The following is a 20,936-nucleotide window of genomic DNA, read 5'->3' as shown; positions in this document are numbered from 1 at the left end:
TCGCGCTAAGTTTCTAGTACATAAGAACAACAAATGGCAGCACTGCTCCTTATGTAAATGTTGTCAGACAATTTAGAGCCTTACAAAACAATTTTCATGACCGATTACAGAAAACGTAGTACGTTATTCGTTATTTGATATAAATGCAAAATATACTGCGTAAAGTTTTGCTCATAGAAAACAACAAAAATTAATGCAAATTCTCACTACCAGTTACTAGCTATTTATGATATTCTCGGAAGGTGATTTCCTTGGTGCTGAAATCACATACAAGCAACACGCTAAAAGTAGTAGTTATTTTGTGTTGTTTTAACACCTCATTTTTTGCTATGTACAATACTTCATCAATTTATAGTGTTTTTTTTTTCTTTTTACTATGAATCATGCTAGACTGAAACTGTTCAACAACTATGAGTTTGGTGAAGCAGTGTTGCCCGCGATACTTGTGAAATTTCTCCTCTCGTCTCAATAATGAGACAAGTACGTTTTCAAATTCGAGGTAGCTTATAAACTTTACGAGTCTCGTAAGCAACACTGATTCACTCAAGTTTAAGATCTCAAACATTGTTGTAGTGTTACTTGATCCATAGCTTAAGAAAAAAAAAGCCTATAAATTGCCCTCGTGGGCCTCTCGTGTCGCGGAATGATTCTGAGAACTTCTAGATGAAATTAAGAAGAGAATCAGAGCATACATTTTGAACATAGATTTACAGGACAAGACAAGACCAGAAAAGCTTTCTACGAGAATGGAGACGAGTTTAAAGTAAAGACAATTGAGATGAAAATTCGACGAAATCGCAAAATAAAGTTTTCTCTTCTCGTTTCGGGTTAGCGCTAACAGCATGGTTATTGTAGAACATTTCTAAGTACTCTTGTGCAGCTACCTAAACCAGGGACCTCGGAGGACCCATATTTCCTTGAGTGACCTCGAAGGACCCATATTTCCAACTCTTCACTGTTTGAAACATTTAGAACAGGGGCGGATCCACGGGTTCGATCGGGACAGTTGCCCCACCCCAGCAGAATATTTATATATTTATTTTATATATAAATAAAACCCATCCCAGAGTTTGGAGCTCTTAAAAGTAACTCTAAGTAGCAGTATTACACCCCCTCCAGAAGGCCGTCCTGAATCCGCCCCTGACTTAGAAACTCTACATATCATCCTATTGAATATAAGTCTTTGGATCGACTATTACTCATTATGAGTTACAGTGTCAGGAACAAAGTAGTTCTACCTGTTGGATTGTTCTTTTAAAGATGCATGTGGCTGTAGTCAATTCTAACAGTTTGATTATTACAGCGAGAATATTACATGCATTACTTGAAAAATTACACTGATCTACGTATTGTATAATTTCCGTTAATTACTCATTTCATTCCTCAGATTTAATCACTCTTGTAAATACAGTCAAGCGTCGACATTTTAAAATATCAAAAGAGTAAACAGCAGTACTATTCTTTTCCATTATGCGCATAAAATTGTTGAAAACAAATATGAATTTCAGTTTCAGACACTTATAAAAACAATGTATATGATGTACTTTACAATCGCCAGAATTGTGACTATTGTTCTCATAAACAACTGAAATTGAGCGGTTGAAATTGGAGTCGATCTTAGAAACTAACTATGTAGAAACTAAGACTGTTTACAGAGTTTTAAACAGTGTAAACATTCTAGTATTTTCACACAACTTAACTTCGGCGGTCTGTCGTTTATTGCTTCAATACAATCTCCATAGCTCTGCAGTATTGTGAAGGAACTTCAACTAAGCATGTAAAACTTAAATGGTTATCTAAGGTATTAGACTTTCAAATTAGTCTATGCTATATGTAAGCATGGTTATGCCTCTCCGTTGTCGACAGATATCAGATCAAAAACGCTAATTAAAAAAAAAAAAGTAGCGAAAAATAGTTCTACAGGATGAGTCAAAAAGAACTTTACAACTTTGATAGCATAGCAGAAACGTATGGAAATAACTTAAAGCAGCGTTTCCCAACCGGTGTGCCGCGGCACACTGGTGTGCCGCGAATGTGCCGCTGGTGTGCCGCGAGGAAATCGAAACAAAATTATTAGACTAATTCTATTACAACCAAATTGCAAGACATTGAGTCTCACATTATGTTTATGAGGAAAAATGTATATCTGTGTTTCACATTACTATGAATCTACAATTTTAAGTTTCATATTCTGTTAATATTCTGTACATTTTTATTGTTGCAGATTATTTCGTAACTTGAAATTTTGAAATATCATTCAATCCTTTCGACAAAACAAACATGGATACAAATGACCTAGATTTGTGTTTTAAAAGTACAAGAGATTTGTTTCTTTGTTCTTTAATGATCTTCCTTCTTAATGAAAGTTTGGATACAGTTTTCGAAAAAGAAAGCGTATTTTTAAAAACCTGAGGGCTATACTTCATTGTAATTGTTTTCTATTTTTAAATTAGAATGAAAAATAAGCATAATGGTTTACCACGGAGGAAAACAAGCGATCCAGCTTTCTTCTCTGTGAAAAGAATATCAGTAATCACAGAAAAAAAATACCACGGTATTTTATATTTACAAATAATAATAATAATAGTAATAATAATAATAATAATAATAATAATAATAATAATAATAATAATAATAATAATAATAATAATAATAATAATAATATATGAGTGTGCCGCGAGAATTCAAGTTACACCTGTAGTGTGCCGCAAGTTGAAAAAGGTTGGGAAACGCTGACTTAAAGAATTGATATAGGTGTCAATTTGTAGCAAAACACTTCAAGTTTGACTCGTGTAGTGCCGTAGTACCACATTCCGTCACCGCGAGTGCCATCGTAGTGCATTCTTAAAATGACGAATTTCACTGGTATAGAGCGTGCTCGGTGTGTGTTTAATTTCATGAAACGAACTCTACAACTGCAAGAAGTTCGAGATTTCCTTGATACGCTTCTCACGTGGATTGGCCGTGCAGGTGCAAGTCCGATTGCATGGCCACCTCGCTTCCCAGACTTGAACATCTGTGCGTTTCTTCCTCTGGGGTTTTTTTAAAGATCTAGTGTATGTACCGCACCTACCAGACAATCTTGCAAACCTGAAAAATCACATCTATGCTGCCGTTGCAAAATCTGCTGGAAGGAATGTGGGAATAAATTGAGTTCCGGCGGAATGTTTGTCACATCACCAACGAAAGTCACATCGAAAGAAAATAAGCGTTTGTTGTTAAACTTGAAGTGTTTTCGCTACAAATTGACACTTCTCTCGTTCCTGTAAGTAATCTCAATAAATTTCTATATGCTTTCAAATCTGTAAAATTCTTTTTGACTCACCCTGTATATCTAATGTTGCAAGAATAGGTCTCGGAGCTCATCGAATAAAAACTTACTCTAAAATTTTCCATAATTAGAAGATATGAAATTTTTGTATGGATGCATTCAGAATATTTCCATATTAAAATACTTCTTGTAAAATTTCCATAACAATTCACTCCAAAAAAAAAAAAAAAATCGCAATAAGAAGTCTTGAGAAAATTTTTGTATGAATTCACGGTGATATTCAGAATTGAATTAAACTTTGTAAAATTTCCATAAAAATTTACTCAAAAGCGATTACAAAAGCCTTTGTTAGATCTTCCTATGAATTCGAAAATGTAATGCTATTTTAATTATTAACAAAAGCTTCATTACCGTACACCAATATAAGGTGTATTACGTAGTCGTCTTGTTAATATGAGAACAATAAATTATTATTTATCTGAAATTTATGGACATACGTATATAACGTTAGGCTCTAATTATTAGTACTATCAAATATTAATTATTTAATTATAATTTCTATTTTTAACTAGAATATTTACCAACCTTCTTCTCCTTCGTAGTGAAACCCTTTTACGGAGCCGAGCACCAGTGATCCTGAAAGTAGAATGAATATAAAATGAATTTGATTTTACGGAGTTGGCTAAAAAAGAAAGAAAGAAAGAAAGAAAAAGAAAAGTCAAAACTGGAATAATTGTATTAATACTATTATTGTTATCTCGTCTTATTACTACTATTTGGTAATATAATAACTATTTGGTGTCATAAGATGTACTGAAAATTGTCCGTATTTATTTCAGTGTATTTCTGGGCACGTCAAACATATTGATTGATACTGCATAATGTTCTTCCATGATGATGCTGCGGATAGTGCCCATGATATTTTCGTTATAAGTTCATCCAACATATTGATTCACATTTTCCCATTGAATTTCCTCAGAGGTAATTATTTCGCACGCGTAAGTCAGGATATTTTGGTGGCCAAAATTCTTGCTTAAATTTTGCTCTTTTGAATTAAGTTGTTCTGGATTAAGTTCGCTGCAAAAGTGATATGTTTTTTTTTTTTTTCGGATGAAATTTGGTATTCGGTGAATTTTGGGCTTGCTCTTTCTGTTTCTGATATTGGGTACCAAACGGAATTTCCAGGTTGTTTACTGTTTAGAGCCTCTTCACGAGTCAGCTGAAAATTTTTCAGAAGACAAGTATCTCGCATTTCATGTATTTACATAACTACCTAGGCAGAACTAGGCTTCGTTCGTTATAAAATACAGCAATTGTGCACAAGTCCTTGGATAATTATATCCAGCAACCTGTATAGTAGCGTACCCATTTAGTTTTGTTGGATTACTTCAGTTGCTGAATACATGATTTAGGTATGTCGTTTTACAGAAACACATGTCAAAAATGTAAGCTCAACAATGAATATTCTATACAAATGTGATAAAGCGGATCAGACCTATTTATTCAGCCTACTTAAAGCCATGGTGTTGGAAACTTTCGCGGTGATTACTGGTTTATAAATATAATACTAGCAACGTTATTGAAATAACGAATTTGAAATAACCAGAAGAAACAAGAAATTGTTGGGATAATTTCGTATTTTCCCCTAACTAGGATTTGATATACATTTAGCGTCACATTCAGCAACAAGGCTATGTGAGACGTGAAGCTACAGTTTAATGTGGGATCCGAACTACACGAGTTCCCTCTAGGAATAGAACCCGGATCTCAGAGCTACAAGTGCAAAGGATATCGGATTGACCTAGCCACGAAAGTCCCTATTTCCTCCGATTATCACGTGCTCTACAAAGAACGTCTATAGTGAATTATCTCACCAGAAAAATATTATAAAGACATTAGTATGTTATGTTAAATTGACACTCGTTCCAATTATACCATTCTCAGGTTTACGGAGAAAGTATAATGTCAATTTGCTCTTTTATATAAAAAATATATGTTATTTAAAACATGGTTACAAGAGTTGTACAGGTCTCTATCTATAGATTTGGCAAGGTATTCTAGTTATATTTCAAATTATATTATTCTATTTGTACAAATTATAATCTCTTAAACTGCATGAAATAGTTTTAATGAATTTAGGTAAACCAATGTGTGTGTGTATTGTAAAAGTAATCGGACTACGATTGACAGATCTTAGGTTTTCCAGGAATGTTTTACGTTGTACGTTTTCATTTACCGCATAATATAGTGTGCCTCATAAAGAACACAACTTTTGAACTGTCCGCCATTTCTTTTCTACCGCTAGTAAGTTGGCAGCACTGAAAGTTACACGATTTTCATCTGTTGCCTTTGTGGTAAGTTGTCACGGAACGCCGATATAGTGCACAATCGTCATCTATTTTCTGGACCGGACTTACAGCAATATTATCATCATAATAGCGATCCTTTCCACAGAACGACTAACTCGATGACGCCCCAAGGGTTTCATGTTTACAACCGAATCGGTTTTCTCAATTTTAGCAATCAGTCTCATCACATCCGAGTTATTCGGTGTATTACGTTGACCAAACATTCCACGGAATTTGCGAACAGTCTCTGCAGAATATTCATCACATTTGTTTTCACTATGACAACACCAAGGATCTTATAAAATAGAGGATCTGCCCTTACAACAAAATCTTGAAGCCATACGTCACAGTTTCACCACCCCTACTCTGCCAATTCCGCCCAATAGGATCGCAATATTTTGAGCCAACAATCATGGCGGAAACGAAAGTAGCCAATCAGACGTGCCCATGCTCGGTTGTTGTTTTTTGGCTTCATTGATTTAATAGGATGACGATACATATGGGCGGATCCTGTATTTATAACATTCTTGGACAACACGCTGTTCTGTGCTGAAGCGCTCCTATCCATGGGCGCCCGAAGAATATTTTCTAGGGGGTGCGGTTCCCAAATCCCTGATTGCTATATTATGTTTGGTATTTTTTTTATTTGAATTTAGAAAATTTTAAGAAATTTACTACATTTTCGTGAGCCAGGGGGCTTGAGCCTCACCCTGCCCTCCCTCTTCGGGTTCCTATGTTCCTACCCGTACAGAAAACAGATGACGATCATATGCTATCCGGCACTCCGTGACTACTAACCAACCACAAAGACAACAGATGAAAATCGTGTAACGTTCAGTTTTGCCAACTTACTGGAAAAGAAATGGCGGGCATTTGAAAAGTACCGTTCTTTATGGGACACCCAATACACTGTAGTCCTGGATACTTTTAAAATGTTTTCAAAAGTTCTTTTTTATTGTTTTTTTGTAATTAGAACTGATTAGTTACACAGTGTTAACAACGCAATCCAAGCATGTAACTTAGTATTCAGAGAGAAAATGAAACAGGTTATGATTTTATCTTCTGTCTAACTGGCACCATAACCTAATGTAAATATTTAAGAATAATTTGGTTCGTAGTTTCGATCGATCGTGTTATAGTAGAACTCCAAGTAGTTTTGTATTCCGGTATGTCCTGCAAGCAGTGCTCGTAGGTTTCCTTATCTTCATTCCACCATTTCATTCATTTCCCCTCATCACCGTCTCCTTTACCCAAATCGGCATAATCGTGGGACATAAAAATAAACAAATGAAAGATGACACAAAATTTTTCCCTTTTCTTATCAAATTTTTTAGTTGAATGTCTAATTTCTATGCCAGAAGTTATGTAATAAGATTAATTTAGCTATATTAAAGGAAATGTCAACAAAATTTGATTTATTCATTTGCTTTTCGCTTCTATTTTTTCCTTCACTTTTTTTTTTATATATATAGAAAATACAAAAACACCCATTCAAAAATAGCTGTATGTTATGCTACTTCGAACACACACACACACACAAACAATTGTTATTGTATTGGTTTATTTTTGATGAACAAAGAAAAATTCGAGCATTTATATTGGACAATCCGTCAGCGCAAGAATTTCCCTGGATTTTCAAGTTTTATATGAAAAAAAATCCCTTTTTCCGGTTTCGCTAAATTTACCCACGAAATTTCCCTATATTATACTAGAAATTTCCCTCAAACTACGAACACTGCCTGCAAGGAGTTTTTGAACGTAATTACAAAGGATGTGAAACTGTTAAGAAATGCAGTGTGCTCATTAAAACCAAGGTTGTTATAAAATAGAGGATCTGCCTATATGTATCTTCATCCTATTAAATTAATGAAGCCAAAAAACAACCGAGCATCGGCAAGTCTGATTGGCTACTCTCGTTTTTGCCATCGTCTGATTGGCTACTTTCGTTTCCGCCATGATTGTTGGGTCAAAACATTGCGATCTTATTGGGCGGAGTGGGCAGAGTAGGGGTGGTAAAACTGTGACGTAATTTTGTTGTAAGGGCAGATCCTCTATTTTATAAGATCCTTGATAAAAACACAATTAGTAATGTTGTGTATTGTTGAAGCGAGCGATTATTGCCCTTACTAATTTCAAACGCCCAACTACAGAAATATATTCTCTAATCCGACAAAACGCAATATTCTCAGTGGCGGATCTAGAAGGTAAAAACTGGGGGGTCCGCCAGAATCCAGACTATAATAGGTATATCATGAGTTTACTATAAACTTTCAAAAATATATAAATAATAGCTTAAATTATTTTTATCACTCAAAAAACTGGTGGAGTCTAGACCCCCGGCCTTGGCCTAGATCCGCCACTGAATATTCTATAAAAATCTGAGTGTCTTCAATATCTTTTAAATATTGAGGAAAATACATTAAATCCAATTGAGGAGAACGCTCTCTCCTTAATATTGACTCATTTCAAATGCAAAAAATTGAGGAGATTGGAAACTCTCAGAAAAAATTACATTATACTCTAGAATATTGTAGATTTTTATAGAAATTATACATAGAATTTTTATTTAAATCTTCGGAGGGTGGGAAGTGTTAAGGGACTCCTCATATTGTTTGATTTCAACTCCAAGAGTGGGAATACCTAATACCAAGCAAAACCTAAGAAACACATACCTGTACATCATATTGTGTTAAAACTCGAATATTACTGGTTAGCCTGTATTCGGGTCAGGCCCGTAGCCAGCCCAAAAATTTAGGGGGGGGGGCGGCTGGGCGATCAAACCATATTACCATATTGTAGTTCATTTGCAAGCCTACCGTGAAAATTTAGGGGGCAGCCAAAATTTAGGGGGGCCCGGCCCCCCTAGACCCCCCTAGACCCCTGGATACGGGCCTGGTTCGGATCTCTCGCAAGTAATTACTGTTTCTTAATAATCTTGACATGCTCATTTCGAAAATGATAACTGTTTGTTTCTATTATGTACAGTGTTTACCCAAAACTGCAACATATTAATTTCCTAAATTTAACAAAATAAGATGTTTCAGATGTTATCAATGGATGGTGCTGTATAAGTGTGTGTAACATGCATCTGTACATTACAAATCTTCCATTTTGCAACTGTACATAAAAAATAATGTTAATACTTAGTCTGTCTTTAGTTGACACGTTGTTGTAAAAAAAAAAAAAAAAAGAAAAGCATTTAGTATGGTTATGTGTGTGCCTATTTATGAAGTTCCATAGTCATATTATAACTGTTATTCCATGGAATGCTATTCTCAAAGATATAGCGCTAATAATACGTTGGGCCAAGGTATATAAAATAACAAGTAGCCCCAATTCGCGTTTAGCGTTCTGATTGCCTGCCTGTCCGTGACGTCTTGTGGAGGAACTTTTGCGTATGCAGTATTTTACTTGTTCTCTTGAACGATACCTCGCGATACGCAAGAACGTTATAAGATAGAGGATCTGTCCAAACGTATCTTCATCCTATTAGGTAGTTGAATGACCGCCATATATGTTGTCTGAAACACTGCAATTTTCATGTGACATGTATGGTGTATGTCGTTTATTTTTATTTAAGTCGTTGCTCTAGATTTATATTATACAATGGTTACATGTTGCACGTATGGGTGACAAATAGGAATGAGAAGATATTACTCGAAATAACCTTTCACAGGTAAGAAAATCACCAATCATAGGATACGAATGGCTGTGAAGTATAGCTTCACTAGTTTGTGATATGGGCAAATCCCCTATTTTAAAACAACCTTGGCGATACCTTCACGTGACGTGTCCGACCGCAAAATATCCTGGAAAAACTCAGAGCAGAAAGGCTGAATTGGGGGTCCCCTGACGTTGGTCTAGAAATAGTTCAAATCCCCTAACTGTTTACTCTTCGGATCTGCCAATACTGGCTCAATTTCAGATTCAAGCGATCAAGACGATTGGAAATTCTCAGGGGGGGGGGGGATATACCATATTCGACATAAATTGTATTTTGGTTTACGAAAGTTATTATAGGATTTTTGTTGAAATCCTTGGGCGGAGGTAAGAGTCTTGGTATTTGACTGATTTCAACTATGGGGATTATGGGAAACTTCTTCTATCACGTACAATGTTTGTTTGTATCACATATAGTTTTTACACAAAACTGTAATAAAGGGTGTCCCATAAAGAAAGGATCTTTTGAAATGACCGTCATTTCTGTTCTAGTAAGTTGGCAGCACTGAATGTTACACAATTTTCATCTATTGTCTTTGTGGTTAGTAGTCACGGACTGCCGAAGAGCGCATGATCGTCATATGTTTTCTATACGGGTAGGAATTAGGGATGGCCACAAAGTTTCGGTTCCGGTGGAACCAGTTCTTGGAGATCCGGTTTTCAAAACCGGTTCCGGAATCGGTTCCAGACCTGGATCCGAAGAACCGGTTTCAGACTTGGATCCGAAGAACCGGTTCCAGACCTGGATCCTAAGAGCCGGTTCCGGAACCGGATCTTCTAGAACCGGATCCGTTCAGAGTCGAAAACCGGTTCCACCAGGAGCTGGTTCTGGCCATCCCTAACAGGAATGGCACGCTTCACAACGAAACAGCGTGTTGTCATAGTAAAAACTTATTACAAATATGGTGAGCACTCCATCCGTATGCTCATATGATATATCAGCATTATATGGATGATCATATGCTATTCGCCTCTCAGTGACTACTAACCAACCATAAAGACAACAGATGAAAATCGTGTAACGTTCAGTGCTGCCAATTCACTAGAACAGAAACGGCGGGCATTTCAAAAGTTGCGTTTCTATATGGGACATCCTTTATATTAATTTCCCTTATTGAACAGTATAAGATATTTCAGGTATTACTAATAGATGGCGGCGTATAAGTTTATGTAAAAAGCATGTAGTTTTGGATTACACATTTTCAATTTTGCAGCTGTACATAAAGAAATAGTGAAAACATTTCTTTTGTCTTCCGTTGACATGTTATTGTAAGAAATGCATTTAGTATGATTATGTATGTGTGTACCTATTTATGAAGTCTCATCGTAACGTTCTAAATATGTTATTCTATATTATTTAGTTGGAAAAAATATCCACGAAGATATAGTATTAGCGAAGTACCGTCAACTGTTATGACACAATTATTACAATATTGGTAATAGTAATTCAAATGACTCAATTGTTAGAATATGACATCATATAAGTGTTTGAATGATTCTGATATTTTTCAGTTATGTAATCTTGCAGTACACTAGGTAGAAAAAGAGTCCCTATTACAAGTTTTCGTAAACAAAGCTTAATTGGCTTGTTTTGACTTATTTTTTAATTGGGTGATCAAGGTAAGTCGTGGGCGCCTCCAAGGGCGCCCATCAGAGGGGTAAGGTGGGGCGCTTGTCCCCCTCCTAGAGGAAATTGTACTTCAGAATTTCGAAAATTCAATAGAATTTTTACATTAGTTACAGCAAAATTTAAAACTGTTTTTGAAACGTCGCTGATACTTGCCCCCTTGGAAACCACAACATGGGCGCCTCACAGTGTGTACAGAATATGTTTAGGAACACTGAGATCTTGGACAAATGGTAAGATAGGAATGCAGGTCAGGAATACCTATGGTATACATGGAACCACTAAACTAATTATAACGGTAATTGTTATTTCTGTGCAAGAAATGTTGAAGGATACAATGTAAAGAACGAGTATGATATTAAGTATTCGAATAGCATAGGCTCGCCAATTCGCTACATTCTTCATTATATAAATGTACGATCTGCAATCCTCCGGTCTTTATGAATGTCTGGAAGAGCATTTTATAGTGCTACTGTGTTCTTCAAAAGTTGATGTTGCGTTTTGTTTTATACTTATTTTGAGAAAAAAATGTAGGTCGTAAGTGATGCTCATTTTATGCTGCTAACAAGGAAGTAGCCAGTGAAATCTAGGGAATTTTTCCTATTATTCTGATCGGGTAATTCCCATGCTTCATAATAATATTTTTCAATGTTCCAATTTTCTGGAAGATACTATAGTTAAGAAAATCCTAATCGGTTACTAACAAAACAATGTATCACCGTCCTTTATGCAGCATGCCACAATGCTGTACTTAGAATAAACCATTTTTGATGGGGTTTTGTCTATTTAAAATACGTAGTAATAAGAACAATTATTAGAGAAACTTAAAAATGAACTAAAATACTATCTTAAGAACCAGTGTAAATTTACGTATGGCAAGATCCCCCCCCCCACTTTAGAAAATTGAAACAATGACTAGGTCATTCGTTTGTACTACGTTTGTACCGAAAATATTTTCGTTTATACCATTTTCCTTATAGGGTTACTTGAGAGATCAACTGGGGAGACTACCTTGGCACCAAGATAGCCCCCCGTATCACAGCACAAAAAAATTGGAATACACCATTCGAAAGCAAATCGTTTGTACCGTTTGTACCGAAAAAAAATTTGTTTGTACCCTGATACTTTTCGAGAAACAGGGGATGACATTTGGGAGGGGCTATCTTGTACGCAAGATAGGCCCCCTAATGTGTACTTTTTCCATGCCCATTAATAAGTATTATGTGCTTATTCATGTGAATTTATGTGTATTTAGAACTCTGGTTGTATATATTCAAAAGAAAAGAACTTGTTGGGAATATCTCAACGTTAAAATTGAATCGGCGAGTGGGAAAACAATGTGAGTACAAAATAAGTCATTTTGAGGTAAAGGGAAAAATAACACTAAAGATGTAGAACTACAAGTTGCAATGAAGAGCAGTACAATTTGGAAGACCTCGCACGTTATACAAGAATGCTAGAGTGTCGACTGTGCATTTGTGGCATTAACAAACGAAAGTTCTTTCTTCAAATATCTCTAAACGCGTTTTGTGGACTAGTAGTGTTTCTCCGCTCAACGATTCAATTAAATTTTCTCTATTTGTGCCATTTTCCGTAAATAAATACCGTAAAAAGAATAACAAAGTGTGTACAAATTCAGAAAAAAACTGGATTTACAGAAATAATCTTAAACAAAGAAAACTAAAAAATGAAATGTTTGCTCACCTTAACTGCGTCCTTCCACGTTTCATCTTTACACCAACTGAAGAAATTAACTGTTTATATCTGTCACATTAACGGGTCGAGAAGCTTGCCGCTTTCATAGACAATAGACGAAAGCAAATAGGCCATTGCTGAATAATACGTATTTACTTACGGAAAAGAGCAGAAATTGAAAATTTAATTGAAACGGTGAGTGGAAAAACACTACTAGTCCACAAAACGCATTTTGAGATATTTGAAGAAAGAACTTTCGTTTGTTAATGCCACAAATGTATAGTCGACATTATAGCATTCTGTTATAACGTGCGAGGTCTTGCAAATTGCACTGCTCTTCATTACAACTTGTAGTTCTACATCTTTAGTGTTATTTTTGCCTTTACCTCAAAATGGTTTATTTTGGATTCACACTGTTATCCCACTCGCCGATTCAATTCTAACGTTTAGTTATTACCGAATTATTTTTTTTATTTGGATATGCACAACCAGAATTCTAAATGCACATCAATTCACATGAATAAACACATAATACTTATTAATGGACATGGAAAAAGTACACATTAGGGGGCCATTCTTGCGTACAAGATAGCTCCCAAATCTCATCCTCTGTTTCTCGTAAACTATCAGAGTACAAACAAAACTTTTTTCGGTACGAACGGAACAAACGATTTTCTTTCGAATGGTGTATTTCAATTTTTTGTGCTGTGATACGGGGGGGGGGCTATCTTGGCGCCAAGATAGACCCCAAATATCATCTCCTGTTTCTCGAAAAGTATCAGTGTACAAACAAAATTTTTTTCGGTACAAACGGTACAAACGATTTGCTTTCGAATGGTGTATTTCAAATTTTTGTGCTGTGATACGAGGGGGGGGGCTATCTTGGCGCCAAGATAGCCCCCCAGTTGACCTCTCAAGTAACCCTATAAGGAAAATGGTATAAACGAAAATATTTTCGGTACAAACGTAGTACAAACGAATGACCTAGTCATTGTTTCAATTTTCTAAAGTGGGGGGGGATATCTTGCCATACGTGTAAATTTGGTAACTTTGGAGTATGTCTCTTAATATACCTTCTCGGCATATCTTCTCTTATTATTACATAATACAGCCATTTTATTATTTTTAAAATTATGCACTTATTTTTACTATACCTCTCCCAATGAGCACTGCTGTTACGAAAATCCAAGTGGATGAAAACTCCATTGCAAAAATTTATGTAAATGCAATCAGCATTTGGTTTCTAATCTGCAAAACACAAATAAAATATTTAAAAAAAAAACATGATTAGTTAGTGTAAAATTTGAGTGGGTGCGGCATCTAACTAAACTTATATATAATAAACGATACTATTTTTACGGTATCAAATTGTGGGATACGGACAAAACCTCGCCGCCCAAAACCTCGTGGGACAAAATCTCGCCGGGCCAAAACCTCGCGTTGCCAAAACCTCGCCGCGAATGAAACTTTTCTCTAAAATTTACCCAATGAGTTTCTTAATATGCAATTTCACATTACAAATAATAATAATAATAATAATAATAATAATAATAATAATAATAATAATAATAATAATAATAATAATAATATACAAAACATCGTGTGCGTGGGCTTTCTCGGGTTATTCCCGTTTCCTCCTACTTTCTTTATTCGATCATTTTCTTCATCCTGGTCATCTACGTCTCCTTTAACCTACAGGACATAATTAAGGGACGTCGTAAAAACTCATATATAATCTCATACTTTCATAAATATTATTAGATTTTTGTTAAAATTTTAAGTATATATTATTATTTGAAGGTTGGCACAGTTCTCACAGGTTTGATTAAAATCAGTCAGGAATAAACGGTGAATTTAGCCTTCAACTAAGGGCGAATTAATCCCCCTTTTCCCCGATTTAAAAAAGTTCAAATATACAGTAATTTTCATTTAAATAAATAGTATTACATATTGACGCAATATGGCGCTTCTTTTTAGTTGTTTTTAATAACTGGGGACTCGAGGTCGGTTGAACCCGAGAGAGTATGGCGATATTTTGGGGCACAAGGTTTTGGCAAGGCGAGGTTTTGGCCCGCGAGGTTTTGGGTGGCGAGGTTTTGGCCAGGCGAGGTTTTGGCCCCGCGAGATTTTGTCCCGCGACGTTTTGGGCGGCGAGGTTTCGGCCAGGCGGGGTTTTGGCCAGGCGAGGTTTTGTCCCGCGAGGTTTTGGGCGGCGAGGTTTTGGCCAGGCGAGGTTTCGGCCCGGCGAGATATTGGGCCGTGAGGTTTTGGGAGGAGAGGTTTTGGCCAGGCGAGGTTTTGGTCCGCCAGGTTGTCGCCGCGAGGTTTTGTACCCAAACCCGACTTGTTCTATACATACAGAATCTTATTCAGAAGTAGTATCCATCAAATTGTCTTTAAAGACATTTGTACAATACTTTTATTCTGATTGAGAAAGTACCAATAAGGAAAATGTGAATTTTGTTTTGATAATTATAATCTCCATTTCAAATCAAAATAATCAATTGTCCTACATAGGTTGTCATAATAGGACTTTTTTAAAGAAAGATGATCCAGATGTATATATATATATATATATATATATATATATATATATATATATATATATATATATATATATAAAGACATAACCGCCGGGAAAACTCATACCCATCTAGCTCACTCTTCTTCTGTCAATTGTATTCAATGAAAGAACGAATTCAGGTGTTCGCTAACGTACTGTACATGTCTTCTCCATGCCACTAAAAAAACAAATGAACTGCTCTATTCAGTATGAAAGGTATTGGCTAAAGAATATGTAGTCATTTTTATTGGTTGGTGATACGAATTTTGTTCATGGATGAAGTATCACATATACCGGCCTAAGAGTAGAGGTCTGCACGGGCTCGGGTCTACAAAACATATATCACTTCGGGCCCGGGCCAGGCTTGGGCCGTGAATTTTTAAATATACAACCATATTTCTCGGGCTTTTTAGGCCTAGCTTTGCAAATATACTGTACAACGATATATATTCCACCGTTTTTTCTGGAGAACATTTAAAGCTCAACTGCAAAATTAAACCTCTAATTGCTATAAACAAAAATACAATTTTGCATTAATTGTTAAGTTTCTGTAATTCGGGCTTATTTCGGGCTCATTTGATTATCACCCTATGTCGGGCCGGGCTCGGGCCTAAATGCTAAAACATATTTCGGACTCGGGTCGAGCCTCACATCGTGAATTCATGGGCCGGGCCGGGCCCGTGCAGACCTCTACCTAAGAGTGAATTCATCCGTGAAGTGAAGAAATCTTTTCAACACTTCATTGCTTGATGAGCTCCTCTATGGCTAAGCGGTTAGCATACGCGCCTTTGGGGTGGGAGACCCGCGTCCGATTCCCGGCGGAAGCTCATGTGGTTCGGATTACATGTTAATCAGTAGGTCCACGTCTCATATAGCCTCGCTGCTGAACGGGACGTTAAACTCAAAATCATTCATTGCTTGTTATAAGATACATTTTTCTTGTTTTATTTTGTATTGTTCTGTATTTTTGTATTTTGTAATTTTATATTGTACCTAGCCAAACACATCAATAACTAAATAAATTCTATTACCTATCATCAAATGAAACTACAAATAAATGAATACTCATGACCCAAGAGAAGGCGTTACCTTCTGCGGCAAGCCTATGAATGAATGCATTTCAAAAAATGTAAGCAATTATAATCTTTAACTAAGGACGATTTACAGCGTTTGCACACGTCCCCGGCAATGCCGGATCCGGTTCCGACAATGCCGGCAATGGAATCGGCGGCAATGTAATCAAATGGTAGCTGGCACACGCTTTCCGACCCGGCAAAAAAGCCGGTGGAACTCCCGGCTCCGGCAAATGCAGCCGGACTAGCCGCCGACATGTCGGTGTCGGCTCCGGCTCCGGCTCCGGTTTTGTCGGCGGCAATGTTTTCTTATGCGTGGATGCACACGCAGCCGGTAAAGACGGAGCCGGCTTGCTGATAGGTTTCTTTAATCTAGCTACAGTGAGTGAGTGGCAAGGCGTTGTGTATTCTTGTTTCTTTTCCTGTATTTGGATTTTTTGTTTACTTCACGTTTTTTGTTATTTTCTTTTTTTCACATCATATGAATATATAATGAAGAATGAAATAATCAAAATGGCTGTGAGGTACCACAAATATAGTGGCTTGCTATTTACATAAATTCTCAGCAAGGGAAATTCGGATCTTGTTTGAATTTTCCAACTACGGCAACGCGGAAAGTTTCACATATGTATGTATGTATATTAATTTGTTATCTTCTACAGCTGAAACTTACTTAAACGATTTAAACAAAGGGGTCGTTGGAATCGTTTTGATAGAGAATATGTCTTAGCATATATGAAGCCATAATTTTTAAAAAATCAACATGGCGGAAATGAACAAAGTGAAGATACGAAGAAATAATGAATCTAGGATAGTTGTCTAGTGCTTATCCTGTTAATTATGCAACTCAGTATAGGGTATGAATAACCTTAATAATAATAATAATAATAATAATAAACAAGGGTATAAATAAGCATCATAATCGTAGAAGTAGGCATTCCCAAGCATAACAAATGTTGTAAATAAAATTAAAGTAAATAAAAACTACAACACAACTACAGAAAGAACTGAAAATGCACAAACAGAACAAGAAAATTTTCATTCTTGTGGTTGCATACTGCTTATAGATCATAATAAAAATATGTACTCTGTCTTGTCTGGTATTTGTTCCACAGAACAAGTGTATACTGAGTGAATAGGCAGCCGCAATGTTGCCTTTCCAGAACCTATTATTATTATTATTATTATTATTATTATTATTATTATTATTATTATTATTATTATTATTATTATTATTATTATTATTTTAAATAGCTTGATCTCAGCCTGTTTCAATTTTGAGAAATTTAAATAGATGTTAAAATTATGGCAACAAAAGTGAAAAAAAGAGAAAGAAACCAAAAGAAGGCCATATACCTCGTGCGCACACATCCACACACACAAAGAGCAAATAACTTTGTTTTTTCGATCTTCTGTTAAGTCTCCCCCGAGGGGAAAATATAGAAAAATAATAGTTTGCAAGACTCCTTCCATCAATCATTGATAGCGATTAGGTTTCTCCTAAGCATTTTCCTTTTGTTTGGATTGTCTTTCTTGGCTCTTGCAAGATCATAGTACGTAATTTGGAATGGGGGGGGGGTGTTTGTTGAAAGAGGGAAAGGAATGCATAAAGAAGAATATCTTGTATAACAGTATTGATTTGATTTAATCAACACAACAGGCTACAGCCGAAATTGCCTATGTTTTTGTTTTACAAGATGCAAGATGCATTGCAAAACGTTATCTATGAATGTTATATCGGACATACTACATATGTAGGCCTATCTAGAACAAAATCTCCCCTGGAAAAAGTCCTTTTATGCTGAAGAAAATTATAATTTAGTTCCGTTTCCTCCGTTCGATTCCAGGAATGTACTCGATTCGTCTATCTGTATGCAACTATGCAAGCCCACAGGGGATCAAGGACAGAAGTAGGTCAATTTGACAGGGGGTGGATTAAACTGACGTTTATCATTTATATGAAACTATTCTGGAGTGCCATACTTTCTGCGTGAGTGTCGCTATATGTTACTTATTTCCGCTTAAAATAGCTTTTTGATTTAGTGGATTGTTTTCTGCAGTGCACTGAAGTCTTGCTTCAGTGACAATTCATTTCATCGTTCATCGAGTGACAATGACTAAAGTGTTTCAGTACGATGTTTCGAATTTCATTGAATTAGTGGAAATGAGACCTAGTCTATGGGACAAGACTACAGACTCATATAAAGACAAGGTCGAAAAGCAGAAAGCCTGGAAAGAAGTATATACAAACCTTGCACAAGACTTCGACACAATGGACAAAAAGAAACGAGAAGCGACAGGTATGTATAGGATAATATAAAACAATAGTGATTCAAACGCTTTCTGTTCACTTACAGTTGATACATAAAATGTAGATTATATGTAAATGAAAATAAAATGTACAATCGAAGACATAAAAATGGGCCACTTCGATGTTTTCTTCGGGGTACGGACAATTTACCAGCTGTCAATTTGCCACCAAAATTCGACAAAGCGGACAATTTGCCACCAGTTTTCGCAAATTCTTGACAATTTGACACTATTGGATTGTGAGTTTAAGTATAGGGTTACTACCTATTGTAACTTGTCAAAATTATTAATTTAGCCACGTTTTTCTGCGAATGCTTTTGATTAGGAGTATATACGGACCAATTTACAATATACCTTTGTGTACTAGAGCTCCTCCGTGGCTAAGTGGTTAGCGTACGCGTCTTTGGCGCGGGAGACCCGGGTTCGATTCCCGGCGGGAGCTCATGTGGTTCGGATTCCACGTTAATCAGTAGGTCCACGTCTCATATAGCCTCACTGCTGAACGGGACGTAAAACTCAAAATCAATCAATCAAAACCTTTGTGTACTAAAGAAAAGATATTTGAGGATTTAGACGTTAATGCTCCTACGTCACTTGATTGACGTAATACAATTAACCTTGTTCTTTGCATTGAGCTATTTCTCAGATATTGAACGACCCTTCCATTTATTCAAGTCAGTCTGTAATATTACACGGCTCTTGCAAAAAAAAAAAAAAAAAAAAAAAAATCTGAACAGCGCTGAATATGATTACTAATTCGTTGTACTAAGAAATCGAACGTTTGTTTAGACATGCGAAAGTAAGTAATTAAACAATTTCGAATCATATGTACGCAACTTTTCATATAATGTATAAAACGGACTCATGTTCTCTCCTTCACGTTCAAACTCAAACTACCTTTCGGCACCGGCATTACCGGGATGTGTGTGCAAAGGAGCGCCGGCACCGACATTGTCGGAGACGGCTCCGGTTTTGCCGGCTGCGTGTGCAAAGCAGCCCCGGTTCCGGTTCCGGCATTGTCGGTGCCGGATCCGGCATTGCCGGGGACGTGTGCAAATGCTCTTAAACTTGATTTTTTGCAGTGTATTTTACGTACCTTTTCTTTTACAATATGGTCTGAATTCGACAATTGAATTCGATCAACTATCAATTACGTGTCTAATGTTTTCATTTAATCTTAATTATAAAAGAGAAACATGTGAATCTTTGCATCACTCTATCCTGAAATGTTATACAACCTTGTTTAATATATTGTAATGTTGGTTGTAGAAATAGCAGGGGCACAATGAGAATTCTTTATAATAAACGGAAAACGTCTCAGTGGGTTCCTAACAGTAATAAACAGTAAGGTCTAATAGATGTCGCTACATGCGCATTTTCCTAAGGTAAAGATGGATCTAAAACACCGAGATACAAGCAAAGTCGCAAAAATACACATTTTGAAACACGTACTATTTCATGTCAAATAGTTAATATTGACGCACATCGCATAACTTCATTAACTACAATACAATAAGCCCTGGATTATTCGCGGAACTGACTGGTGCGGCAACCATTTGTAATCCGCTACGAGACCGAGAAAATAGTACAAAGGAAAACGAAAATCCTTTTGAATAATTTTTGTTTGCAATTAAGAAACCTACACATAGAATTGTGATTTAATGAACAGTAGTGTACTTTTCTGTACTTTCAACTCTGTTGGTTTACTTTTTCACAAGAGAAACACTAGTCAAATATTTTTGTTCTTTCGTGTTAAAACATCTCTTTATTTGAGAGTGAAGAGCTTTTAATATTTTGTCAAAAAAGGAAGGAAGACGTCGGTGGACAATCTGTCCGCCAGTAATCATGGGTTTACTGTAAAAAATATTAGATTATACTGTAGGTAAGTAAGCAAATCTGATATGTTTTGACATACGAGGTGTGATCAAAAAATAAGGTGAATAATTTTATTAAAAACAAAATAATAAGCTTACATGGAATTTTATTTAATCTCCTTGAAAATGCTGTCCTTGGCTAGCAATGCACTTATCCCAACATTGAATCGATGACTGGAAGCATTTCTGAAAGGCTGCTTTTGAAAGGGCGTTCAGCTGGTCTGTCGTGGCCCTCTCAATGTAAGGAATAGTGTCAAAATATTTTTTTCTTTACGCACGGTTATAATGTTGGGAAAGAACCAGAAGTCGCATGGTGCTACAGTGTGTATATCTGGAGAGCACAGCGAATTAGACAGACAGGAATATTTTTTTCGGCCAAAAAATCGCGGATCAAAAGCAAGGTTAGCCACGGCGCGTTTTCGGAGTGAAGAAGGAAGCTATTTGCACATTTAATT

The 20,936-nt window shown here is 36.2% G+C and overlaps 1 protein-coding gene across 2 annotated transcripts in view; it reads right to left on the bottom strand.

Moving 5' to 3' along the window:
* LOC145679880 (carbonic anhydrase 1-like) overlaps positions 1 to 20,936 on the bottom strand; it is an 87,112-nt gene that overhangs the window by 20,072 nt on the left and 46,104 nt on the right. For both annotated transcript variants that reach the window (XM_081750390.1, XM_081750389.1), the window contains exons 2-3: positions 13,816 to 13,909; positions 3,857 to 3,907 (exon numbers count right to left, since the gene is read on the bottom strand). In XM_081750390.1, the coding sequence (XP_081606516.1) occupies positions 3,857 to 3,907; positions 13,816 to 13,867 (103 nt within the window). In that variant the 5' untranslated portion in view covers positions 13,868 to 13,909. The remainder of the gene's footprint in view (positions 1 to 3,856; positions 3,908 to 13,815; positions 13,910 to 20,936) is intronic.

The sequence above is a fragment of the Thermobia domestica genome, chromosome 2 (genome assembly GCF_964235325.1).
Source record: "Thermobia domestica chromosome 2, izTheDome1.hap1.1, whole genome shotgun sequence".
Lineage (NCBI taxonomy): Eukaryota > Metazoa > Arthropoda > Insecta > Zygentoma > Lepismatidae > Thermobia > Thermobia domestica.
The sequence above is the reverse complement of the archived record's forward strand: the minus strand, read 5'-3'. Positions and strand labels throughout refer to the sequence as shown.